This window comes from Salvelinus namaycush, chromosome 8, assembly GCF_016432855.1.
Source record: "Salvelinus namaycush isolate Seneca chromosome 8, SaNama_1.0, whole genome shotgun sequence".
Lineage (NCBI taxonomy): Eukaryota > Metazoa > Chordata > Actinopteri > Salmoniformes > Salmonidae > Salvelinus > Salvelinus namaycush.
Window position 1 is genome coordinate 16,517,418 of NC_052314.1, and position 20,238 is coordinate 16,537,655.

General features: G+C 44.9%; 1 protein-coding gene across 2 annotated transcripts in view; it reads right to left on the reverse strand.

Annotated features, from left to right (window-relative positions):
• Positions 1-2,610: 2,610 nt before the first annotated feature.
• LOC120052445 (single-stranded DNA-binding protein 3-like) overlaps positions 2,611-20,238 on the reverse strand; it is a 143,007-nt gene continuing 125,379 nt past the window's right edge. The window contains exons 6-18 of one of the 2 annotated variants that reach the window (XM_038999353.1): positions 15,740-15,823; positions 13,483-13,542; positions 13,290-13,356; positions 12,198-12,265; positions 9,578-9,642; positions 9,312-9,357; positions 9,156-9,191; positions 7,535-7,589; positions 6,239-6,309; positions 6,018-6,096; positions 5,495-5,523; positions 5,186-5,287; positions 2,611-4,626 (exon numbers count right to left, since the gene is read on the reverse strand). In XM_038999353.1, the coding sequence (XP_038855281.1) occupies positions 4,465-4,626; positions 5,186-5,287; positions 5,495-5,523; positions 6,018-6,096; positions 6,239-6,309; positions 7,535-7,589; positions 9,156-9,191; positions 9,312-9,357; positions 9,578-9,642; positions 12,198-12,265; positions 13,290-13,356; positions 13,483-13,542; positions 15,740-15,823 (924 nt within the window). In that variant the 3' untranslated portion in view covers positions 2,611-4,464. Of the gene's footprint in view, positions 4,812-5,185; positions 5,288-5,494; positions 5,524-6,017; positions 6,097-6,238; positions 6,310-7,534; positions 7,590-9,155; positions 9,192-9,311; positions 9,358-9,577; positions 9,643-12,197; positions 12,266-13,289; positions 13,357-13,482; positions 13,543-15,739; positions 15,824-20,238 lie in introns of both variants that reach the window. The other variant, XM_038999354.1, reaches the window with a different exon arrangement.

Here is a 20,238-nt window from a genome sequence, read left to right on the forward strand (position 1 = left end):
ACATATTTAATTTTTACCACAATTTTGTTTTAGCCAACTTAAATCAAATGTCAAGCACATCGTCTCTTTATTATGAAAACATGGACAGTTCACTTATAATTTACTTTAAGCTGTATTCATTGGTAGTGACTGACATATCAAAACATGTCAATGATATCAAAATGCATTATACAGTATTTACAAAAAGGAAATTAAAGGAAAGGAGGGCTCAAGAGTGAGGATGGGGCTGTAGGGGGCGGGTGCGGGACAGAGGGCTGTGTGCCAGTCAGTCTGCTAGAGGAACACTGGAGCGAGTCATTCCTCAAGACAACCTACCCAGAAGACGGACCTGTTTAGCTCTGAATCTGTTTAGCTCCGAATCCAAGCTACTCCATACCGGATCTGCCAACACTATAGCAAGGTCACTGGCAAAAGACCAATCACAGACAGAGGCCAGAATGATTTTAAATAAGAACAAAAATATGTAACTTGTTGATAAATTACTTTTTTTCAAAAAAGCACAACACGTCTCCGCTAGAGAGACGAACCCCTTGGATTAATAACCATTTCATATGAAAGTTTGAGGAACAGCCTTAGGCAAAGTATTTCCTTAGGTGTGCAGATTCTATGGGCTTTAAAAAAATAATCATCTTAAATACACTTCATAGAAATTCAAACAATATCAAAAAAATAAACTAGAATAAAAGAAATAGTTTGACTCACAATTCAGTCCAACCAGGAAGAATTGTCTAATTTCTCAAAGTATGTATTTGAGGTGAGCAGGTAGACTAAAAGGTACTCTATGTTCTGTAGAGCACTCCTAATTTGTAGCGGGATAGTGAAGCCCCACCGTGTAGTCACTCCAGTCATTTCACACTCCCATCACCAGTGGTGCTACAGCCACCCCAAACACAGGATCTAACAGCCCATGGATAGGCCTAGACCCACTGAGGGAACTGGTGGATGGGAGCTCTGTGGTGTTAAGGCATCAGCATGCTTCAGTTCGGCTGGCACCTAGTGGAACTCGGCTAGCCGAACCGAACGAGTGTGATCTCATACTACACTGCTCAAAAAAATAAAGGGAACACTTAAACAACACAATGTAACTCCAAGTCAATCACACTTCTGTGAAATCAAACTGTCCACTTAGGAAGCAACACTGATTGACAATACATTTCACATGCTGTTGTGCAAATGGAATAGACAAAAGGTGGAAATTATAGGCAATTAGCAAGACACCCCCAAAAAAGGAGTGATTCTCCAGGTGGTGACCACAGACCACTTCTCAGTTCCTATGCTTCCTGGCTGATGTTTTGGTCACTTTTGAATGCTGGCGGTGCTCTCACTCTAGTGGTAGCATGAGACGGAGTCTACAACCCACACAAGTGGCTCAGGTAGTGCAGTTCATCCAGGATGGCACATCAATGCGAGCTGTGGCAAAAAGGTTTGCTGTGTCTGTCAGCGTAGTGTCCAGAGCATGGAGGCGCTACCAGGAGACAGGCCAGTACATCAGGAGACGTGGAGGAGGCCGTAGGAGGGCAACAACCCAGCAGCAGGACCGCTACCTCCGCCTTTGTGCAAGGCGGGGCACTGCCAGAGCCCTGCAAAATGACCTCCAGCAGGCCACACATGTGCATGTGTCAGCATATGGTCTCACAAGGGGTCTGAGGATCTCATCTCGGTACCTAATGGCAGTCAGGCTACCTCTGGCAAGCACATGGAGGGCTGTGCGGCCCCACAAAGAAATGCCACCCCACACCATGACTGACCCACCGCCAAACCGGTCATGCTGGAGGATGTTGCAGGCAGCAGAACGTTCTCCACGTTCTCCAGACTCTGTCACGTCTGTCACATGTGCTCATGTGCTCAGTGTGAACCTGCTTTCATCTGTGAAGAGCACAGGGCGCCAGTGGCGAATATGCCAATCTTGGTGTTCTCTGGCAAATGCCAAACGTCCTGCACGGTGTTGGGCTGTAAGCACAACCCCCACCTGTGGACGTCGGGCCCTCATACCACCCTCATGGAGTCTGTTTCTGACCGTTTGAACAGACACATGCACATTTGTGGCCTGCTGGAGGTCATTTTGTAGGGCTCTGGCAGTGCACCTCCTTGCACAAAGGCGGAGGTAGCGGTCCTGCTGCTGGGTTGTTGCCCTCCTACGGCCTCCTCCACGTCTCCTGATGTACTGGCCTGTCTCCTGGTAGCGCCTCCATGCTCTGGACACTACGCTGACAGACACAGCAAACCTTCTTGCCACAGCTCGCATTGATGTGCCATCCTGGATGAGCTGCACTACCTGAGCCACTTGTGTGGGTTGTAGACTCCGTCTCATGCTACCACTAGAGTGAAAGCACCGCCAGCATTCAAAAGTGACCAAAACATCAGCCAGGAAGCATAGGAACTGAGAAGTGGTCTGTGGTCACCACCTGCAGAACCACTCCTTTATTGGGGGGTGTCTTGCTAATTGCCTATAATTTCCACCTTTTGTCTATTCCATTTGCACAACAGCATGTGAAATTTATTGTCAATCAGTGTTGCTTCCTAAGTGGCCAGTTTGATTTCACAGAAGTGTGATTGACTTGGAGTTACATTGTGTTGTTTAAGTGTTCCCTTTATTTTTTTGAGCAGTGTATATAACAAAAATACCTTTGCAGCAATAGTAAGGTTTGTCCATTTTGAGACGCTGTAGCCAGTATTCACTTCCTCAAAATAGTAAGAATTCATCTTAGATAACTCAAGAAATCTGTCAATAAGTTTTATGTTTTTGCCGACGAGATCTTAGTCGTGCAATTTTACATCTAACTAAGATGTTTGGTGCACTATTTCTCTATTTTTTTTTTTTCAAAATGTCATAATATATGCACAAACTCAATCGAACTGTTTCAGCTGGGAAGCATGCGGACGCCTTTTGCCCCTCGCTAAACTATGGTTGCATGTGAGAGGGGTCAGACACCGGATCATAAGGATCTGTGAGGTCAACCCTAACTGGAAGGAAGCAGCTAGAGGTTTGTACACCAAAGACAACATGGAAACCAGTAGCAAGGGGCCTGTATCACGGGATCAGATCAGTAAAATAACATTGAGCCTTGAGTTTGTATGCAGGGTAACAGTGAAATCAATGCAGGAGAAGGAACCACTTTCAGGATTCTCAAGTTGTATATCAAAACAACAAATAAACAAGCACAATACAAGCTCAATATGTTGTATTTACAGGCAAGAGCAAAGCCATAGAAGAGCATAGAGGGTCTAAAAACCCTTTCTCTTTACTGAATAGGAAGGACACTGGTCGCAAGACAGAAACATTATTGTTCCAAGCCACCTGAACTGAAAGTAGAATTAGGAGCAACTGTCCAAATTACATTCGATCAGTCCCTCCTTGCACAGTAACAAGCCTGTAGAAATACATATATTATGACATTACATTTTGGGAGGGGTGCGTGTGACCAGACATGTAGATTGACAGACCAAAAGATAAAGACGTTTCTGAGATCGCCACCATTTTCACATTCAGACGTTTTGGGGAACTCCCATGCTAATAACATGGATGGATGGATGGATGGATGGATGGATGGATGGATGGATGGATGGATGGATGGATGGATGGATGGATGGATGGATGGATGGATGGATGGATGGATGGATGGATGGATGGATGGATGGATGGATGGATGGATGGATGGATGGATGGATGATCGCCACCATTTTCACATTCAGACGTTTTGGGGAACTCCCATGCTAATAACATGGATGGATGGATGGATGGATGGATGGATGGATGGATGGATGGATGGATGGATGGATGGATGGATGGATGGATGGATGGATGGATGGATGGATGGATGGATGGATGGATGGATGGATGGATGGGAGTTTTAGGAAGGATAATTCTTAGATAAGAGCGATTTCAAACAGCTATCCTTGTATTCCTATCACACCCTGCTTGAGTGTTTACATTTTTCTGCCATTATTTTTTGGTAGTAAAAGACATTGGCCACAAATTCTGCGAAGAACAGAAGACAGAGGTATGCGTAGGGGGTTGAGACAAATAAAACAAACAAGAAACATCCAATACCTAAAATCATGTAAACAGAAGTGTCATTGTGCATTTTTTGAGTGTGTGCTCATTCTGTTGTTGATGTTATTGAGATACAATGTGCCATTAACAGGAAATCAAAACTACAACATTATAGCAATATCAATTATGAAAATTATAACAATAATATTATTAATAAAATACAAACATGTCATGAAAACTGTTCTTGCCCTAATATATCACCAGTTCAGCTTTTCATTTCAACAAAAGGACACAGGAATTGAATGAGGGTGAGCTTTGAACCTCTCACTCAACTGCTGCATGCAAAAACAACATTTCAATAGAATAAGAATAAAATGATTGAGTAGAGTGGAGCCACCAGCCTTGATGCTGAAAGGCCTGTTGCTGAAGGGAGTTCCTGCAGACAGCCAGACAGACAGAGTCCCTCATTCTCACTGTCCTGGGCCTGTGAGGAAGCCAGGCAGGCAGGAAGAATCACTGAGTTGGTTCTTCCTGTGGCTCTGAGACTGTTTCCTGCCCTGAACCCCCACTTTGCAAACACTGGGATGGGTGGCCTTGATGAGAATCCTGCGATCCAGTGACATCCCAGGGGGCTGCGAAACACAGCATGCCATCCAGGGGGGAGGAGGAGGGAGAGTAGGGGGAGGGAGAAGGGAGGAGAGGAGAGGGCAACGCAAGATGCAGCGGGGTGGGAGGGAAAGGGGGAGAGATAAAAAAGAAATAAAAGAAAATAAAATAAAAAATAAAATCACACACTCATCGTCATGTTGGGTGAATACTGCAAAGACAGAAGAAGGGAAGGGGGGAAATAGATGAGCCAATGCTAGATTACAGTGTTTATATGATGCTACAAAATTCAAGATGCAAGCAATAAGAAACTCCACTCAATGTAATTATGATTCTGTCAATGTATAAGTTTGTTATCATGCATAACAAGTTTATATAAGACAGCCAGGTAAGAATTATACATATTTTCTATGTTGACATTATAAAACAAATCTAATTTCGACAAAGTAAGGTAAAGCCTGAAGTGAAAGTGTTTAGGATAAAGGAATCAAGTCAGCAGTGAGATGAGAATTTCCTCACAGAAGCACGCTTCCTGATGGTTGCGGGTTAGTGAAGAGAAGGACTGTAGTGCTGTAAAGTACTCACACTTTCACTTTGGAATGGGTTTAAAAAGTTCCCTGCCATCTCCCCATCATCCCGCGGAGTTCCCGGAGGGTTGTTCATGACTGCCATGTTGTTGGGAGAATTCTACACCAAGAGGGAAAGAAATCAAGATTTAGGCTTGCCATTTCTAGTGACTGGATGTTTCATTATAAAGTGCCATTATTTAATGAATGCCTGCTTTGGGTCCAAACCAAGTCATCAGTATTAGAAGTGCCTTCGATAAACTTTAGCTGATGGGTCTGCATTGAAATGAATGCAAGTTTATCTGGTGTGGAGTCTTTAAAGTCTCACCTTTGGCAACCCATCCATGTCACCAGAGCCTGAAAACAACAAGAGAGAGACATTGACATGAGAGAAAAGCTCATCAATATAAAGCTATGATCAACTGCTCCTCTGGCCGGGGATCACAGGTCATATGCTTTAATTAAGCTATTTGTTTCAAATACAGATGAGACCCAACTTCATTGGCTTCATGTCTCACCTTCCTACAGAATCAATGTGCCTGCTTGCTGCCCATATAATTATGAAAGGAACGATCCCTCTAGTGTCCACAAGGGGGTACAGTCACACTAGGAAAGCGCTACTTCTCAAGGAACTCAGCTACCGGATTTCAACAATTCAAGCCGGATGACCACATTACTATTGTACAGTAATTCTAAATTACTGCCTAATATTTATATAAAAGTTTCAGAAATGTAAATGTTCATGTTTGTCAGAATGATTGAATAAATTCCAGGTAACAGTTTTACGTGCTGCTGACAGATGAGAAGAATATCAACATATTGATCAGCTGATAGCTGCTATTAAAACTCACCTAGCGATCCGTTCATATGGTGTGGCTCCATGCTTCCCATTCCACCCATTGGGCCATCAGGGCCCGGCCCCATTGTGAACTGTAAAAAAAAAAGAAAAAAGAACAACACAAAAAACAGAGTTACAACTTAATGATGTTTGTCATTATCATATCAAATTGCATAATCATTGCCTCTCTCATTTGAAAACAGGAACCCCATGAAAAACAAAGAGCCTACTTACATTAGGCCTGTTACCACCAGGGCCAATAGGATTCATCATTGTGTAGATGTTTTCACTGGAATTTGTGGAGTCTGGTGAAAAGGAAACAACAGTTAGTCCAGCCTACAGTATATTTAGGGCTCCCAAGTGGCGCAGCCGTCTAAGGCACTGCATCTCAGTGCTCGAGGCATCACTACAGACATCCTGGTTAGATCACAACCGGCCGTGATTGGGAGTCACATAGGGTGGCGCACAATTGGCCCAGCGTCGTCCGGGTTTGGCCGGTAATAATAGCCGTCATTGTAAATAAGAATTTGTTCTTAACTGACTTGCCTAGTTAAATAAAGGTTAAATAAAAATAACAAAATAATCATATTTGAGCAGAACTACACAGTACTGTATTGCCTTCTCCCACATGAATGGACAGCCTTGAGATTGAACACTACAAAACCACCAAAACATCACAATGATTCACACCTAAACATGCCGGTTATAATTCATCTACCCAATGTCTAATGTCTCACACTTTTCAAATCTCATGTTCCCATGAACTTGGGGTTAAATCCTGATGACTACAGAGCCAGTGGGAAGTAAACAGGACCAGCACATCATGCTGCTCTCATTGTGTTTCCATCCTGAATAGAATATGAGAATTCAAGTGACCTTGATCCGACATTGTAGTGTGGTCAGAGTAGGAGATAGATGAACATAAAAAAATAAAGGAATAGCAAAATTGTGAAAGAGAGAGGGAAAAAGAGGGCAAGAGAACGGGAGAAGAGAAAAATAAACAGAAAGAGGTAAGGAGTGTGGGATTTGTCGCCTGGTTCTGGTCATGGGTGTAGTATGTGCAGCCGTGACTGGGTGTATGTGTGTGTGGGGAAGGGGGGGGGGGGGGGGGTCTTGGCGACTGCAGTGGAAAAACATGTGAGAAGTGCTGTGCACATGTTGCCCAGGCAACACATCACAATAGAGGTGTATGTAAATAATAAATAGTGGACACAAAAAGAAACCTCTCCACATCCCAACAAAAACAGCACATCCACAGGATGTTTGTCCAGAGCGGTGTGTTCTGACAGTACTGTCAACAGGAACATCAGACTGATGCAGCATCGGTGAGAACAACAGATGATCGTAGTTTGGTAGTCTGCCAATTTATACATGTCCAGTATGTAGCTATCCACATAACAAGCTAAGATTACTTAAGATAAAAATCATTAGGTAAACAAAGTCACCAAGTGTGACTGACAGCAGAATGGTGAATGAAACAACCAGCTTAAATAGATTGAGGAGTGATATGGAGACATAAGTGTTACGTACCTCCTGGGCTAGGCATGATGGGAGTTCCTGGTGGGCCTCCGCCCCCTGGAGGACCCTGGGAGAAAGATGAGAGGAGAGAGAGATTTAGAGGAAAGATATTTCCAAAACATCTAGACATACAGTGCCTTCAGAATATATTTACACCCTTCAACTTTTTCCAAATTTTGTGGGGTTACAAGGTGAGATTAAAATTAATTTAATTGTGATTTTTTTGTCAATGATCTACACAAAATACAAATATTTATGAAAAATAAAACACTATTATATGTTGATTATTTAAGTATTAAAACCCCATGAGTCAATACATATTAGAATCACCTTTGACAGTAATTACAGCAGTGAGTCTTACTGGGTATGTCTATGAACTTTGCACACCTGGATTAGAAAATAATTGCACATTCTTCTTTAAAAAAATATTTAAGCTCTGTCAAGTTGGTTGTTGAGCATTGCTAGACAGGCATTTTCAAGTCTTGCCATAGATTTTCAAGCTGATTTAAGTCAAAACTGCAACTAGGCCACTCAGGAACAGTCAATGTTGTCTTGGTAAGCAACTCCAGTGTATATTTGGCCTTGTGTTTTAGGTTATTGTCCTGCTGAAAGGTGAATTTATAAGCTCTATTCAGTTTATTTTTATCCTAAAAAACTCCCTAGTCCTTGTCGATGACAAGCATACCCAAAACATGATGCTGCCACCACCATGCTTGACAATATGAAGAGTGGTACTCAGTGATGTGTTGTGTTGGATATGCTCCAAACATTACCCTTTGCATTCAGGACATAAAGTTACTTTCTTTGTCACATTTTTGGCAGTTTTACTTTACTGCCTTATTGCAAACAGGATGCATGTTTTGGAATATTTTTATTCTGTACAGGCTTCCTTCTTTTCACCCTATCATTTAGCTTAGTATTGTGGAGTAACTACAATGTTGTTGATCCATCCTCATTTTTCTCCTATCACAGCCAACTGAACTCTGAGCGGTTTCTTTCCTCTCTGGAAACTGAGTTAGGAAGGACACCTGTATTTTTGTAGTGACTGGGTGTATTGATACACCATCCAAAGTATAACTAATAACTTCACCATACTCAAAGGGATATTCAATGTCATTTCTTTACCCATCTACCAATAGGCACCATTCTTTGCGAGGCATTGGAAAACCGTCCTGGTCTTTGGTTGAATCCGTGTTTGAAATTCACTGCTCGACTGAGGGACCTTACAGATAATTGTATATGTGGGGTACAGAAATTAGGTACAGTAGTCCTTCAAAAATCATGTTAAACATTATTATTGCACACAGTGTGAGTCCATTCAGCTTATTATGTGACTTGTTAAACACATACTTACTCCTGAACTTATTTAGGATTGCCATAACAAAGGGGTACATTTCTGCTTTTCATTTTCTATGAAAAACATAATCCCACATTGACATCATGGGGTATTGTGTGTAGGCCAGTGACACACAATCTCAATTGAAATCGGTTTTAAATTCAGGCTGTAACACAACAAAATGTGGAAAAAGTCAAGGGGTGTGAAAACATTCTCAACGCACTGTATACAGTAGCATGCCAGTCAGATGTCAGCTATGGCTAACAATACTAACCAGTGTTTAGGCTTGAGACTTACCACATAGTTGCCCGGAGATGATGAGGAATAGGCTATCTACAGAAAGAGAATAGAAAGGGGAAACAATCAGTAGACTCATGACTTTCACAACAAAGAAACGCCTCTAAAATCAATGAGGCATTGGAGTGAGTGAGAAGGTGAGTGAGCATCACTTACTGAGTTTGCGTTGGGATTGGGCCAGGGACCTCGACCTCCAGGACCCCTGAGACAGAGAGAGGGGAGGAAAAGAGGCTGTGTGAGAGAGGCTCACTGCGGAACAAATTAGAGCTTGTATTTGCTCAAATTGTTATTTGTCAAATATTCTTACATCCTATCAGTGCTATTAATAGCAAATCCAATCGTACTTCAGATATTTGGACCAAAACATATCATGGTAAGTAGATGGAGGTGATTAAATGCCTTTGGAGAATGACTGTGCTCACATGTTCATCCCTGGCATTCCTGGCCCCATCGAGTTGGGAGGAGGCCTCATTCCACCACCATAGTTCTACACAGAGAGAGGAACACACCGCGTCAACCCTTGGTACTAGTGAGGACAATACATGCCAGGGGATCACATTCTCAGTTGTTGTGTTTAAGACAGATGCCCGTTTTTAATGACTTGATCCTGATCAGAAATGTACGTGTATAATCATAACAGGGGCATGTGTGTCAAAATATGTGGAGTGTGTGTGTGTGTGTGTGTGTGTGTGTGTGTGTGTGTGTGTGTGTGTGTGTGTGTGTGTGTGTGTGTGTGTGTGTGTGTGTGTGTGTGTGTGTGTGTGTGTGTGTGTGTGTTGTGATGGCTGCACAGTGGGGGCTTGGCAGGACAGTAGCGTGGAGCAGGACACAGAGTAGCTCCATTCAGAGGTAGAGTTTTGTTCAGCAGATGATTACACTGGTCGAGCAGATGTCGCACAAGCTGCTGAATTGTTGTCTGCCAAAGTTACACAATAGCTGGGAGGGGCAGGGAGAGGCAGGGAGAAGGGGAGGGAGAAGGGCAGAAGGGCAGAGAGAATGGTAGGGAGGGGCAGGGAGAGGCAGGGAGAAGGGCAGGCAGAAGGGCAGGGAGAATGGGAGGGAGGGGCAGGGAGAAGGTGAGGGAGAAGGTGAGGGAGAAGGGCAGGGAGAAGGGCAGGGAGAAGGGCAGAAGGGCATGGAGAATGGTAGGGAGGGGCAGGGAGAAGCAGGGAGAAGGGCAGGGAGAAGGGCAGGGAGAAGGGGAGGGAGGGGCATGGAGAAGGTGAGGGAGAAGGGCAGGGAGAAGGGCAGGGAGAAGGGCAGGGAGAAGGGCAGAAGGGCAGGGAGAATGGTAGGGAGGGGCAGGGAGAGGCAGGGAGAAGGGCAGGGAGAAGGGCAGCGGGGCACATGACGCTCAAACTGACTTGGTGATTGGAAACTAGACTGTGGATTTATACTTAACAAGGAGAGGGGTGCTACTTGAGGGGTATGATGTCGGGCTCGCTTTGAGACAAAGCAAAATAGCTGGGGGGGGAAAAAGTAGCAAGAGCGATTCAGGTATTCCAAAACAACCACAGGTGCTCTTGGAGGGGAATAGTACTAGAAAAGCTTAAGGAGAAATTATAACCACAAATAAATGCTAAATGGCTAAAGAAAACCAAGTCCAGGCACTTGTGTGAGTTTACAAGTTAAAAAGCCTTTAAAGTGTGGGCTACTTCATTATTAAAATACACCAACGTGTTTTCGGCCTTCATCAAGGTGTCTGGACCTGGATTTTGTTATGACACTTAGCAATTACACTACATGACCAAAAGTATGTGGACAGCTGCTCGACAAACATCTCATTCCAAAATAATTGCCATTAATATGGAGTTGGTCCACTCTTTAATGCTATAACTGCCGCCTCCTCTTCTGAGAAGGCTTTCCACTAGATGTTGGAACATTGATGCAGGGACTTGCTTCCATTCAGTCACAAGAGCATTAGTTAGGTCGGGCACTGATGTTGGGCGATTAGGCCTGGCTCACAGTTCCAATTCATCCCAAAGGTGTTGAGGTCAGGGCTCTGTGCACGCCAGTCAAATTCTTCCACACCGATCTTGACAAACCATTTCTGTATGGACCTTGATTTGTGAATGGGGGCATTGTCATGCTGAGACAGGAAAGGACCTTCCCCAAACTGTTGCCACAAAGTTGGAAGCACAGAATCGTCTAGAATGTCACAGCACGCTGGTGCGTTAAGATTTCCCTTCACTGGAATGAAGGGGCCTGGCCCAAACCATGAAAAACAGCCCCGGACCATTATTCCTCCTCCACCAAACTTTACAGTTGGCACTATGCATTCGGGCAGGTAGCGTTCTCTTGGCATCCGCCAAACCCAAATTCGTCCATCGGACTGCCAGATGGTGAAGCGTGATTCATCACTCCAGAGAAGGCGTTTCCACTGCTCTAGTCCAATGGCGGCAAGCTTACACCACTCCAGCCAATGCTTGGAATTGCGCATGGTGATCTTAGGCTGTGTGCGGCTGCTCGGCCATGGAAACCCATTTCATGAAGCTCCGGGACAAACAGTTATTGTGCTGACATTATTTCGAGAGGCATTTTGGAAAATGGTAGTGAGTGTTGCAACCTTAGACAGGTGATTTTTACGCACTACGCGCTTCAGCACTCGGCAGTCCCGTTTTTTTAGACCCACCCCTTCGCGGCTGAGCCTTTCTTGCTCCTAAACGTTTCCACTTCACAATAACAGCACTTACAGTTGACCTGGGCAGCTCTAGCAGGGCAGAAATTTGACAAACGGATTTGTTGGAAAAGTGGCATCCTATGACTGTGACACGTTGAAAGTCACTGAGCTCTTCAGTAAGGCCATTCTACTGCAAATATTTGTCTATGGAGATTTCATGTAAAAATAGTGTATTTGTGGTAATACATGTTTCATTGAGTTTTTCCAAATAGAAATACTGTAGGTTGAGACAGACATTAGTGAATGAGTAGCGATGAAAGCAACCTTGTGTGTTCAGTGTGTTATGCTGTAAATGGACATGGGGATCATGGATAGAGGGGTGGAGCAGCAGAGTTTGGGGGAGTGATGGTGTCTGTCTGTACCTGTGGGCCCATGCCACCCATCCCTCTGGGGGGATTCATCCGCATCGGGCCGCCCATGTTTGGATGTCCTGGAGGAGGGATGATCGAGAGGAAGTCCGTCAGCATTGGACAATTTCAGACCAAATACATTCTACAAGCACATATCCCTAAAGCTGCAATATGAGTTATAGATCTGTCATTTTCATTGAAAGCAAGTCTAAGAAGCAGTAGATCTGTTCTATGTGTCCAATTTCTATGCTTCCCGTTCTTAAGTTCCGTTTTTGCGTCTTTTACTTTCGGTTTTGTACACCAGCTTCAAACAGCTGAAAATAAAACATTTGTGGTTATTGAAAAAATATCTTACAGCGATTTAGATGGTTTTGCTTGTTTTGTCACAGAAACTATTGGAATTTTTGCAACCAGGAAATGGCGGAGTGATTTCTGCATATTGCACCTTTAAAGGGATACTGTGGGATTCTGGAAATTAACCCCTTTTTGGGGGTAGGCACAAAACTACCTTTATACTTCCATAAATTTTATCTTCAGACGAGTCCTGTGACACTTGGAGAACCCATTGTGATCGTGAGAATCTCCCCTTTCCACAGTGGGGTCACATTAGTTTGTAGCCTAAACGCAACTAACAGAAGTTGGCACATCGACGGTACCGACGTCAGACGAGTCCCCTGACACTTGGGGGGGCCGTAGAGCAAAACTGAGAACACCATCGTGAGAGTCTCCTCTTTCCATAGAGTGGTAATGGTTTCTAGGTCAAACTGTTCAGACACTACAGACGTTTTCGTAAGAAGACCGATTTTTGGATGTCTCATGGTCTGACAAACACCACTCTAGCTCTGCTGCCTTTTATAGCTCTGCCACCTTGTTTTGTCATTTAGATTGATGCAGTGGTGCGTCAATCAACTCTAGGGGGTTAAGGTGTTTTTCTACCCAGAGGCAAATGAATATGCAGTACATACCCCTTTCTATCACGAAAGCAATGATGTCCGATGTTAAGAAAAACAGTGTTCGTTGTGGCAGTTTCACCAAGTACTGATTCCAGCTTTAAGCTAATAGATATTACATGTTACAAAATGAATAGAAGTGTGAGGTGTTTACCCTGTGGTCTGGTGGGGTCCAGGCTGTTTGGCAGGAGAGGCTGTGACCCTGGGACTCCCACAGGGGGCTGAGAGACAAAGGGTAAGAGAGAGAGGAACATTAGCACAGAGCATTCAACTCCCTGAAAATGTACTACTCACATGTAAAACACATACTTCTAGTAGAGGTCACCTTTTGGGGGGGGGTACTTTACCTGATTTGGCATGCGGAGTGAGGGGCGAGGTCCACCTGGGTACCTTGGAGACATGAAAGGCTGTGGGGAGGAGGACAGATGTCAACGTTAGTCTTATCCATCATGTTACTGTATGACTTTCCGCTGTCAGCAGGGGGAACCATTGTGCTGGAGAAAATGAGCTTTGTTTGCATTCTACACAAGGCAAAGGTTGTGTCTGAACAATAGTCTGAACAACAGTCTGAACAACAGTCCTCAGATGCTGAAGACTAATAGAACAGAATAGAACAGGGGAAATAAAGAGGGAAGATAAAGAGAGAGGGGGAAGAGATGGAGAGAGAGAAAGGTAGAGTAGAGGATGGGCGTGGGTGATGTCAGCATGTTGAATGAGGGAACAGTAGAGGATGAGGGATGAGGATGGGAGGGTGTGTGCAGGAGGGTAGTGGAAGAATGCACACCTATATCGGTTTTTACACACGCACACACCCCCACACACACAAACACAACTGACTGTATTGATAAATTGTCCAACAAAGCTACCAGACAACATTTTGACAGTGTGATACAACCACAGAAAATATCTCAGTGTATCTAAAGGCGTCAACATGCTTCAGTTCGGCTGGCGCCTACCCGAGTTGTGCTCGCATGCTCCTTTAAAAAGACCTTCGCTTGAAGAACAAGAAAAAAGCAGCAATAGTACTGTTTGTCCATTTTAAGACACCGTAGCCTGTATACCCTTCCACAAAATAGTCTGACTTAATCTAAGATAATTCAAGAAATCTGTCATTAATTTTGACGTTTTTGCCAAGGAGATCTTAGTCGCTCAATTTTACATCTAAATAAGGTGTTTGGTTCAATATATCTCAAGTGAAAAAATATGCAGGAGTACAAGTCGTTGCTGAATGACAACAGGCACTTCATTCAAGAATTCCTACTGTTGAACAATGGCCGATGAGGGGGCGTAGACTTTGGCTACTGACTTCAGCTTGCCTCAAGAAAAAATCCAAGACGTCACAAAATGTTGTCATAATATATGCACGAACTGTTCCGAACTGTTTAGGCTGAGAAGTATGCGGACACCTTAACAAAAAAAAAGTTTTATCAAAAAAATATCAAGGGAAAACAAAATTTTATTTATCAAGGGAAAACAAAATATAATAATCATTAAGAGCGCAACTAACCAGTGTTATTGACAATGACATAACACACAAATGATCATGCTATGAGAGATGTGTACAGTCAGGCGAAACATGACGCCATGACAACACAGAAACAGGCTTTCAGAGCCAAATAAACGCAAGGTACTAGTTGGTCCAAGTGAGACGAGGCCAGCTGGAGGACAGGTTAAGTAATGACCAGGCCCTGGAGGGAAAGAATGCCATTTCCCCTTCACCCTCTATCTCTCTCCCTCTATCCCTTCCCCTTCTCCCTCTATCTAGCTGTCCTTAATTCTCTCTCCCCCCTCTCCCCTCTCTCTCCCCCTCTCTGTCCCCCTCTGCTTTTGTCTAAGCCAAGTTGTGGTGAGTTTGTATGCGAGCGCTCCACAGTGCAATATTAATGGGATATTAATGGGATATTGATGGGATATGGGATAGTGAGTGCCGGGGTCAGGGAGAGGAGAGAGCATGCCTGCTCTGCTCAGCCTGGCCAGATGCACCTCCACTCCTCCTCTATTCTCTACAGCTGGGCCAACACAGCTGAATTATTTATCCGATCTACAGCGTCATGGCCACTGTCTGTCCACAACTAGAGAGCAGGGCTGTTTGTATGGACATATGTTTTGGGGGGTGGGAGGTGGGTAGGGAGTGTGGGTGAGAGACAAAAAGAGACAGATAAGGTGTGAGTGAGTGCAAAAGAGGAAGAGACCGAGGGAGACAGAAGCCTCTCAGTGTGAGTGGACAGGCAGAGAGGAAGAGACCGAGGGAGACAGAAGCCTCTCAGTGTGAGTGGACAGGCAGAGAGGAAGAGACCAAGGGAGACAGAAGCCTCTCAGTGTGAGTGGACAGGCAGAGAGGAAGAGACCAAGGGAGACAGAAGCCTCTCAGTGTGAAGTGGACAGGCAGAGAGGAAGAGACCAAGGGAGACAGAGGCCTCTCAGTGTGAAGTGGACAGGCAGAGAGGAAGAGACCAAGGGAGACAGAGGCCTCTCAGTGTGAAGTGGACAGGCAGAGGTAGGGAGTGAGATGTGAAAGAGGGAGTGCCTGCCTATGCAGCAAGAGGTGAGAGAGAGGGGGCAAAGCGTGTGTGAGAGAGAAGGGTGTGTGTGAGTGTATCTTACCTGGCCATGAGGTCCCATCATGGGGTTGTTGGGATTGTGTGGGGGTGGCTGTGCGTGGGGTGACGGCTGGGAGCCGGGAGGTCCCTTTAAGAGAGAAAAAAGAGGGAGATGGGTGACACAGTGAGACTCGGAGGGCCTTAAATATAATTAATATAATTAATCTCTTAGCAACACAGTCATACTTAAGTAATTCCCAACTGACAGTGTAGAAAAGGAAATCTTACCACATACAGTAACTATGTACGTAAATACATTACATAAAACATCTAACCTCAGAAATATTTATACCTAGATAACCCATTAATAAGAAACCACCTCCAAGCCAAGTGTTCTCACTTGAACACACAGTATGTAAACCCAGTCATACAGAGGAGACCACACACGTTCACAGTCATGTGTTGTTTTATCAGCCAGTCTTTCAGAGCCTCCATGACGCCTGAAGTTCTCAGGTAACCATGCAGTAGCAGCAGACCCCCCCCCCCCCACACACACACACACCACGTGCACACCAGTCACGCATGCATACACACCCTGCGGCACTGCTGAAGCCTTCAGGTAATGTAGCAGACTGGTAATCCCCTAATCCTGCCATTTCAAATCTGCAACACCAGACACACACCTGTATGAGCACTAACCACACACACACACACACACACACACACACACACACACACACACACACACACACACACACACACACACACACACACACACACACACACACACCTATTTCAACTGAATGTCTGCCCACGGGATCAGAGAGACACTGATCTGTCTAACACACTACACATGTCTGCACCTGACCAGGAGACAATCCTTCTATTTAACACATCTCACTAGAAGATCCAACCTGTCTGATGAAACCTAATTCCTACTAAATCAAACAAACTATCTTCAGTTCCGACAGACCAAGCAGCAGCAGACACCAGCAGTATCTCCCCTTCTCCTGCTCAACCACCCTGAGAAGCCCTGGCACTGGGGAGAATGGTGGTGCGCTGACAGAGGGGAGAGCAGTGAAATCAAATGTACAAAAATTGAGCTTGAGGAGAATGAAAAGAAATAAAACCTCAACTCTAATGCATTCAACTACTTTTTAACAGTACAACAATGCTTCAGCCATAGGAGGCAAGCAGCAAGTCAACCAATGGTGACTTAGAGGTGTACAGTGTTAGAGGTATATGTACCCACTAAGTCACCATCGTCCTCATCGGCCACCTCATGTACAGGCCTCTCCATGTGAGTGCCGTGTTGATAAGGCACATAGCTGTGGACTTATGAGGAGCTCTTGTGATTAAGTGTTTCCAGCGAGAGTTTAACATTAGGTTTTTACAAGTGTGTGTTGTGTATAAAACCCACTTACTATAGCAGCCTAATGCTTTCATTTACAATTCTAACCTAGAGAAGAGAAAAATATGACATTTTTTAACAGTAACAAATATGACTGCAGCCATAGAGTTCTGGATCTGAGTAAGTGTTATGAAAAAGACAGATGTTATAAGTCATGATAGTAGACTAGGTGAAAAATCTGTCGATATACCGTTAAACAAGACAATTAATCCTAACTGCACCTGTAAGTCGCTCTAGATAAGAGTGTCTGCTAAATGACTAAAATGTAAAATGTAAATGGTAGCATTGCGGCAATGACTGAGCATAGGGCCGAGGTAGCTAGCAGCTTTTGGGGTGGTGGTTAACACCAGCTGCACTACCTGGCCTCTCAGCAGTTTAAAGTGGAGGTCTGGCGCTGTAGCGGTGGACTGTGTGTCGGTGTCTATACGAGCGCGTCTGTACGAGGGAAGAAGGGGGTGGGGGGGTGGGGGTTAAATGAAGCAATTAATAAAATCCTTTTCTACACAGCTAAGGAGATAACAGCTTGGCAGCGTACCACAAACCCATCAACAAAAGCTACCCAACGTACTCCCAGACTCACCCTCCCCAGATCTGCTTTAGGAACAACACAACAACTCTGCTGCTTTCCCTGAAGAGGCAGTAACTGAACACAGATTGGATGGCACAGATTGCAATACTGAGCCAGTCATGTGTATGCATATACAGTACTTCTCCATCACCAATAGAGGGCAGTGCAGATCTACCATAGACAGGCCCGAACACAAAAGGCAAACTGAAACACAACAAACAAAGCCTGGTTGAACAACAGCACAATGCACACTCATTGTCATTCCTTTCTACATTCCAGCAGCAGTGCTACAGGCTCATGGTATGGCATGGCAACCTGTCAGCTCAGTGGGGAAAGACTGCCATGAGGGTTTGCTCCTCGAGGAGACTGAAGTATAGTGTGCTGATTTAGCGTGTTACTTTAGCGTGTTACTATGGTATGGTCACTGCCGTGTATCTATGATTCCTGCCACAGTGATCAGGAATGTCAGTCTTCGTTTCAGTGGCAGACCTGGAATAGGCTCTGCAATGGTTGAACATAAACTAGAAACCTGAATCAACAGCTCAAGAGTCTTCGTCATTAGAATCCAAACCAGGTTAAGTTGAACCACTCGTACGATATGCTACTGCCAGACTAGGCTACAGACAGACAGTTGACAGCGTGAACAACAGACTGGGACTGGAGAGAGAGAAAGAGTTGGCCCAGGAATGCCAATACTCCCTCTCCAGTGGTCCTATTCACATATCACTTCTACCAGGCATTCTCAAACTTTAACCCATAGGATCCAGTCTAACATTCTACCATAGAGACCAAGACATGTTCAAACACAATGGGTAGTCCATCAACCCAACAGAGTTCAAATCAAATCATATAAAATATTATTAAAATCACATGCTTCGTAAACAACAGGTGTAGACTAACAGTGAAATGCTTACTGGATGGCAGGGAACTCGACCCCAGTGATGTACTGGGCCGTACGCACTACTCTCTGTAGCGCCTTGCAGTCGGATGCCGAACAGTAGCCATACCAAGTTGTGAAGCAACCAGTCAAGATGCTCTTAATGGTGCAGCTGTATAACGTTTTGAGGATCGGAGGGCCCATGCCAAATCTTTGCATCCTCCGGAGGGGGAAGAGGCGTTGTCATGCTCTCTTCACGACTGTCTTGTGTGTGTGTGGACCATAATAGACCCAGAGTGATATGGACACAAAAGCTCTCGACCCGTTCCACTACAGCCCTGTTGATGTGAATGGCGGCGTGCTCGGCCCTCCGTTTCCTGTTGTCCACGATCAGCTCCTAGTCATGTGTGAACAGGGAGTACAGCAGGGGACTAAGCATGCACCTCTGAGGGGCCCCCGTGTTGAGGGAAAGGGGGATACCTAGTCAGTTGTACAACTGAATGCATTCAACCGAAATGTGTCTTCCGCATTTAACCCAACCCCTCTGAATCAGGTCAGCGTGGCAGATGTGTTGTTGCCTACCCTCACCACATGGGGGAGGCCCGTCAGGAAGTCCAGGATCCAGTTGCAGAGGGAGGTGTTTAATCACAGGGTCCTTAGCTTAGTGATGAGCCTGGAGGGCACTATGGTGTTGAAAGCTGAGCTGTTGTCAGTGAACAGCATTCTCACATTGGTGTTCCTCTTGTCCAGGTGGGAAAGGGCAGAGTGGAGTGCAATAGTGGTTGCGTCATCTGTGGATGATTCTCTGATTCTCTAGAAGAGAGTAGCTACTACACCCAAGCTAGACATTATCACCCATCAGTACCTTGACTCACCTGACCAACAAACTCAGCCCCAGGTGACATAACTACAATACGCACCAACGGTGATCCAATTTTAGATGACAGTTAGCTAGCTGTCTCTTTGACTATGGAGAGCCATTCCTGTAACAGTGCATATACTGTAGATTAGAAACCATCTCTGTTCTATTTATGGCCACGGTTTACGACTTTAAGAGTATGGTTTGAAATAACAATGGGTTGACATAGGAGCGGCAGGTAGCCTAGCAGTTACGAGCGTTGGGCCAGTAGCCGAAAAGTCGCTGGTTCCAATCCCTGAGCCGACTACGTGAAAAATCTGTTGTGCCCTTGAGTGAAGCACTTAACACTAATTGCTCTGGATACTTTTGGGGCTTCCGAGTGGCGCAGCGGTCTAAGCCACTGCATCTCAGTGTTAGAGGCATCACTACAGACCCTGGTTCGATTCCAGCTCTGATTGGTCGTGATTGGGAGTCCCATAGGTCATCTGGGTTAGGGTTTGGCCGGGGTAGGCCGTCATTGTATATAATAAAACTAACTTGCCTAGTTAAATAAAGGTTAAATATATATATATATATTTTTAATGCAATAATTTAACAATGTTTTCTGCTAACCTCACTGGGGTAGCCTGCTGTTACTGTGTGCCAGCAGTCTCTCCTAGTTCTCCACTCTCCTAGTGTGCGTTGGGCCTGCCCTTCCCAGTGGAGTTTTGCCGTGAGGATTATTAAGCGGGCCGACCCCTGCTATATCAGGGAGAATCGCAGATCCGGGCCAGATGCCAACACACAGGCTTTGTGGTCCTCCTTCCCCAAACTCTCCCTCCTTCCCTCCTTCCCTTCCTCCCTCCACT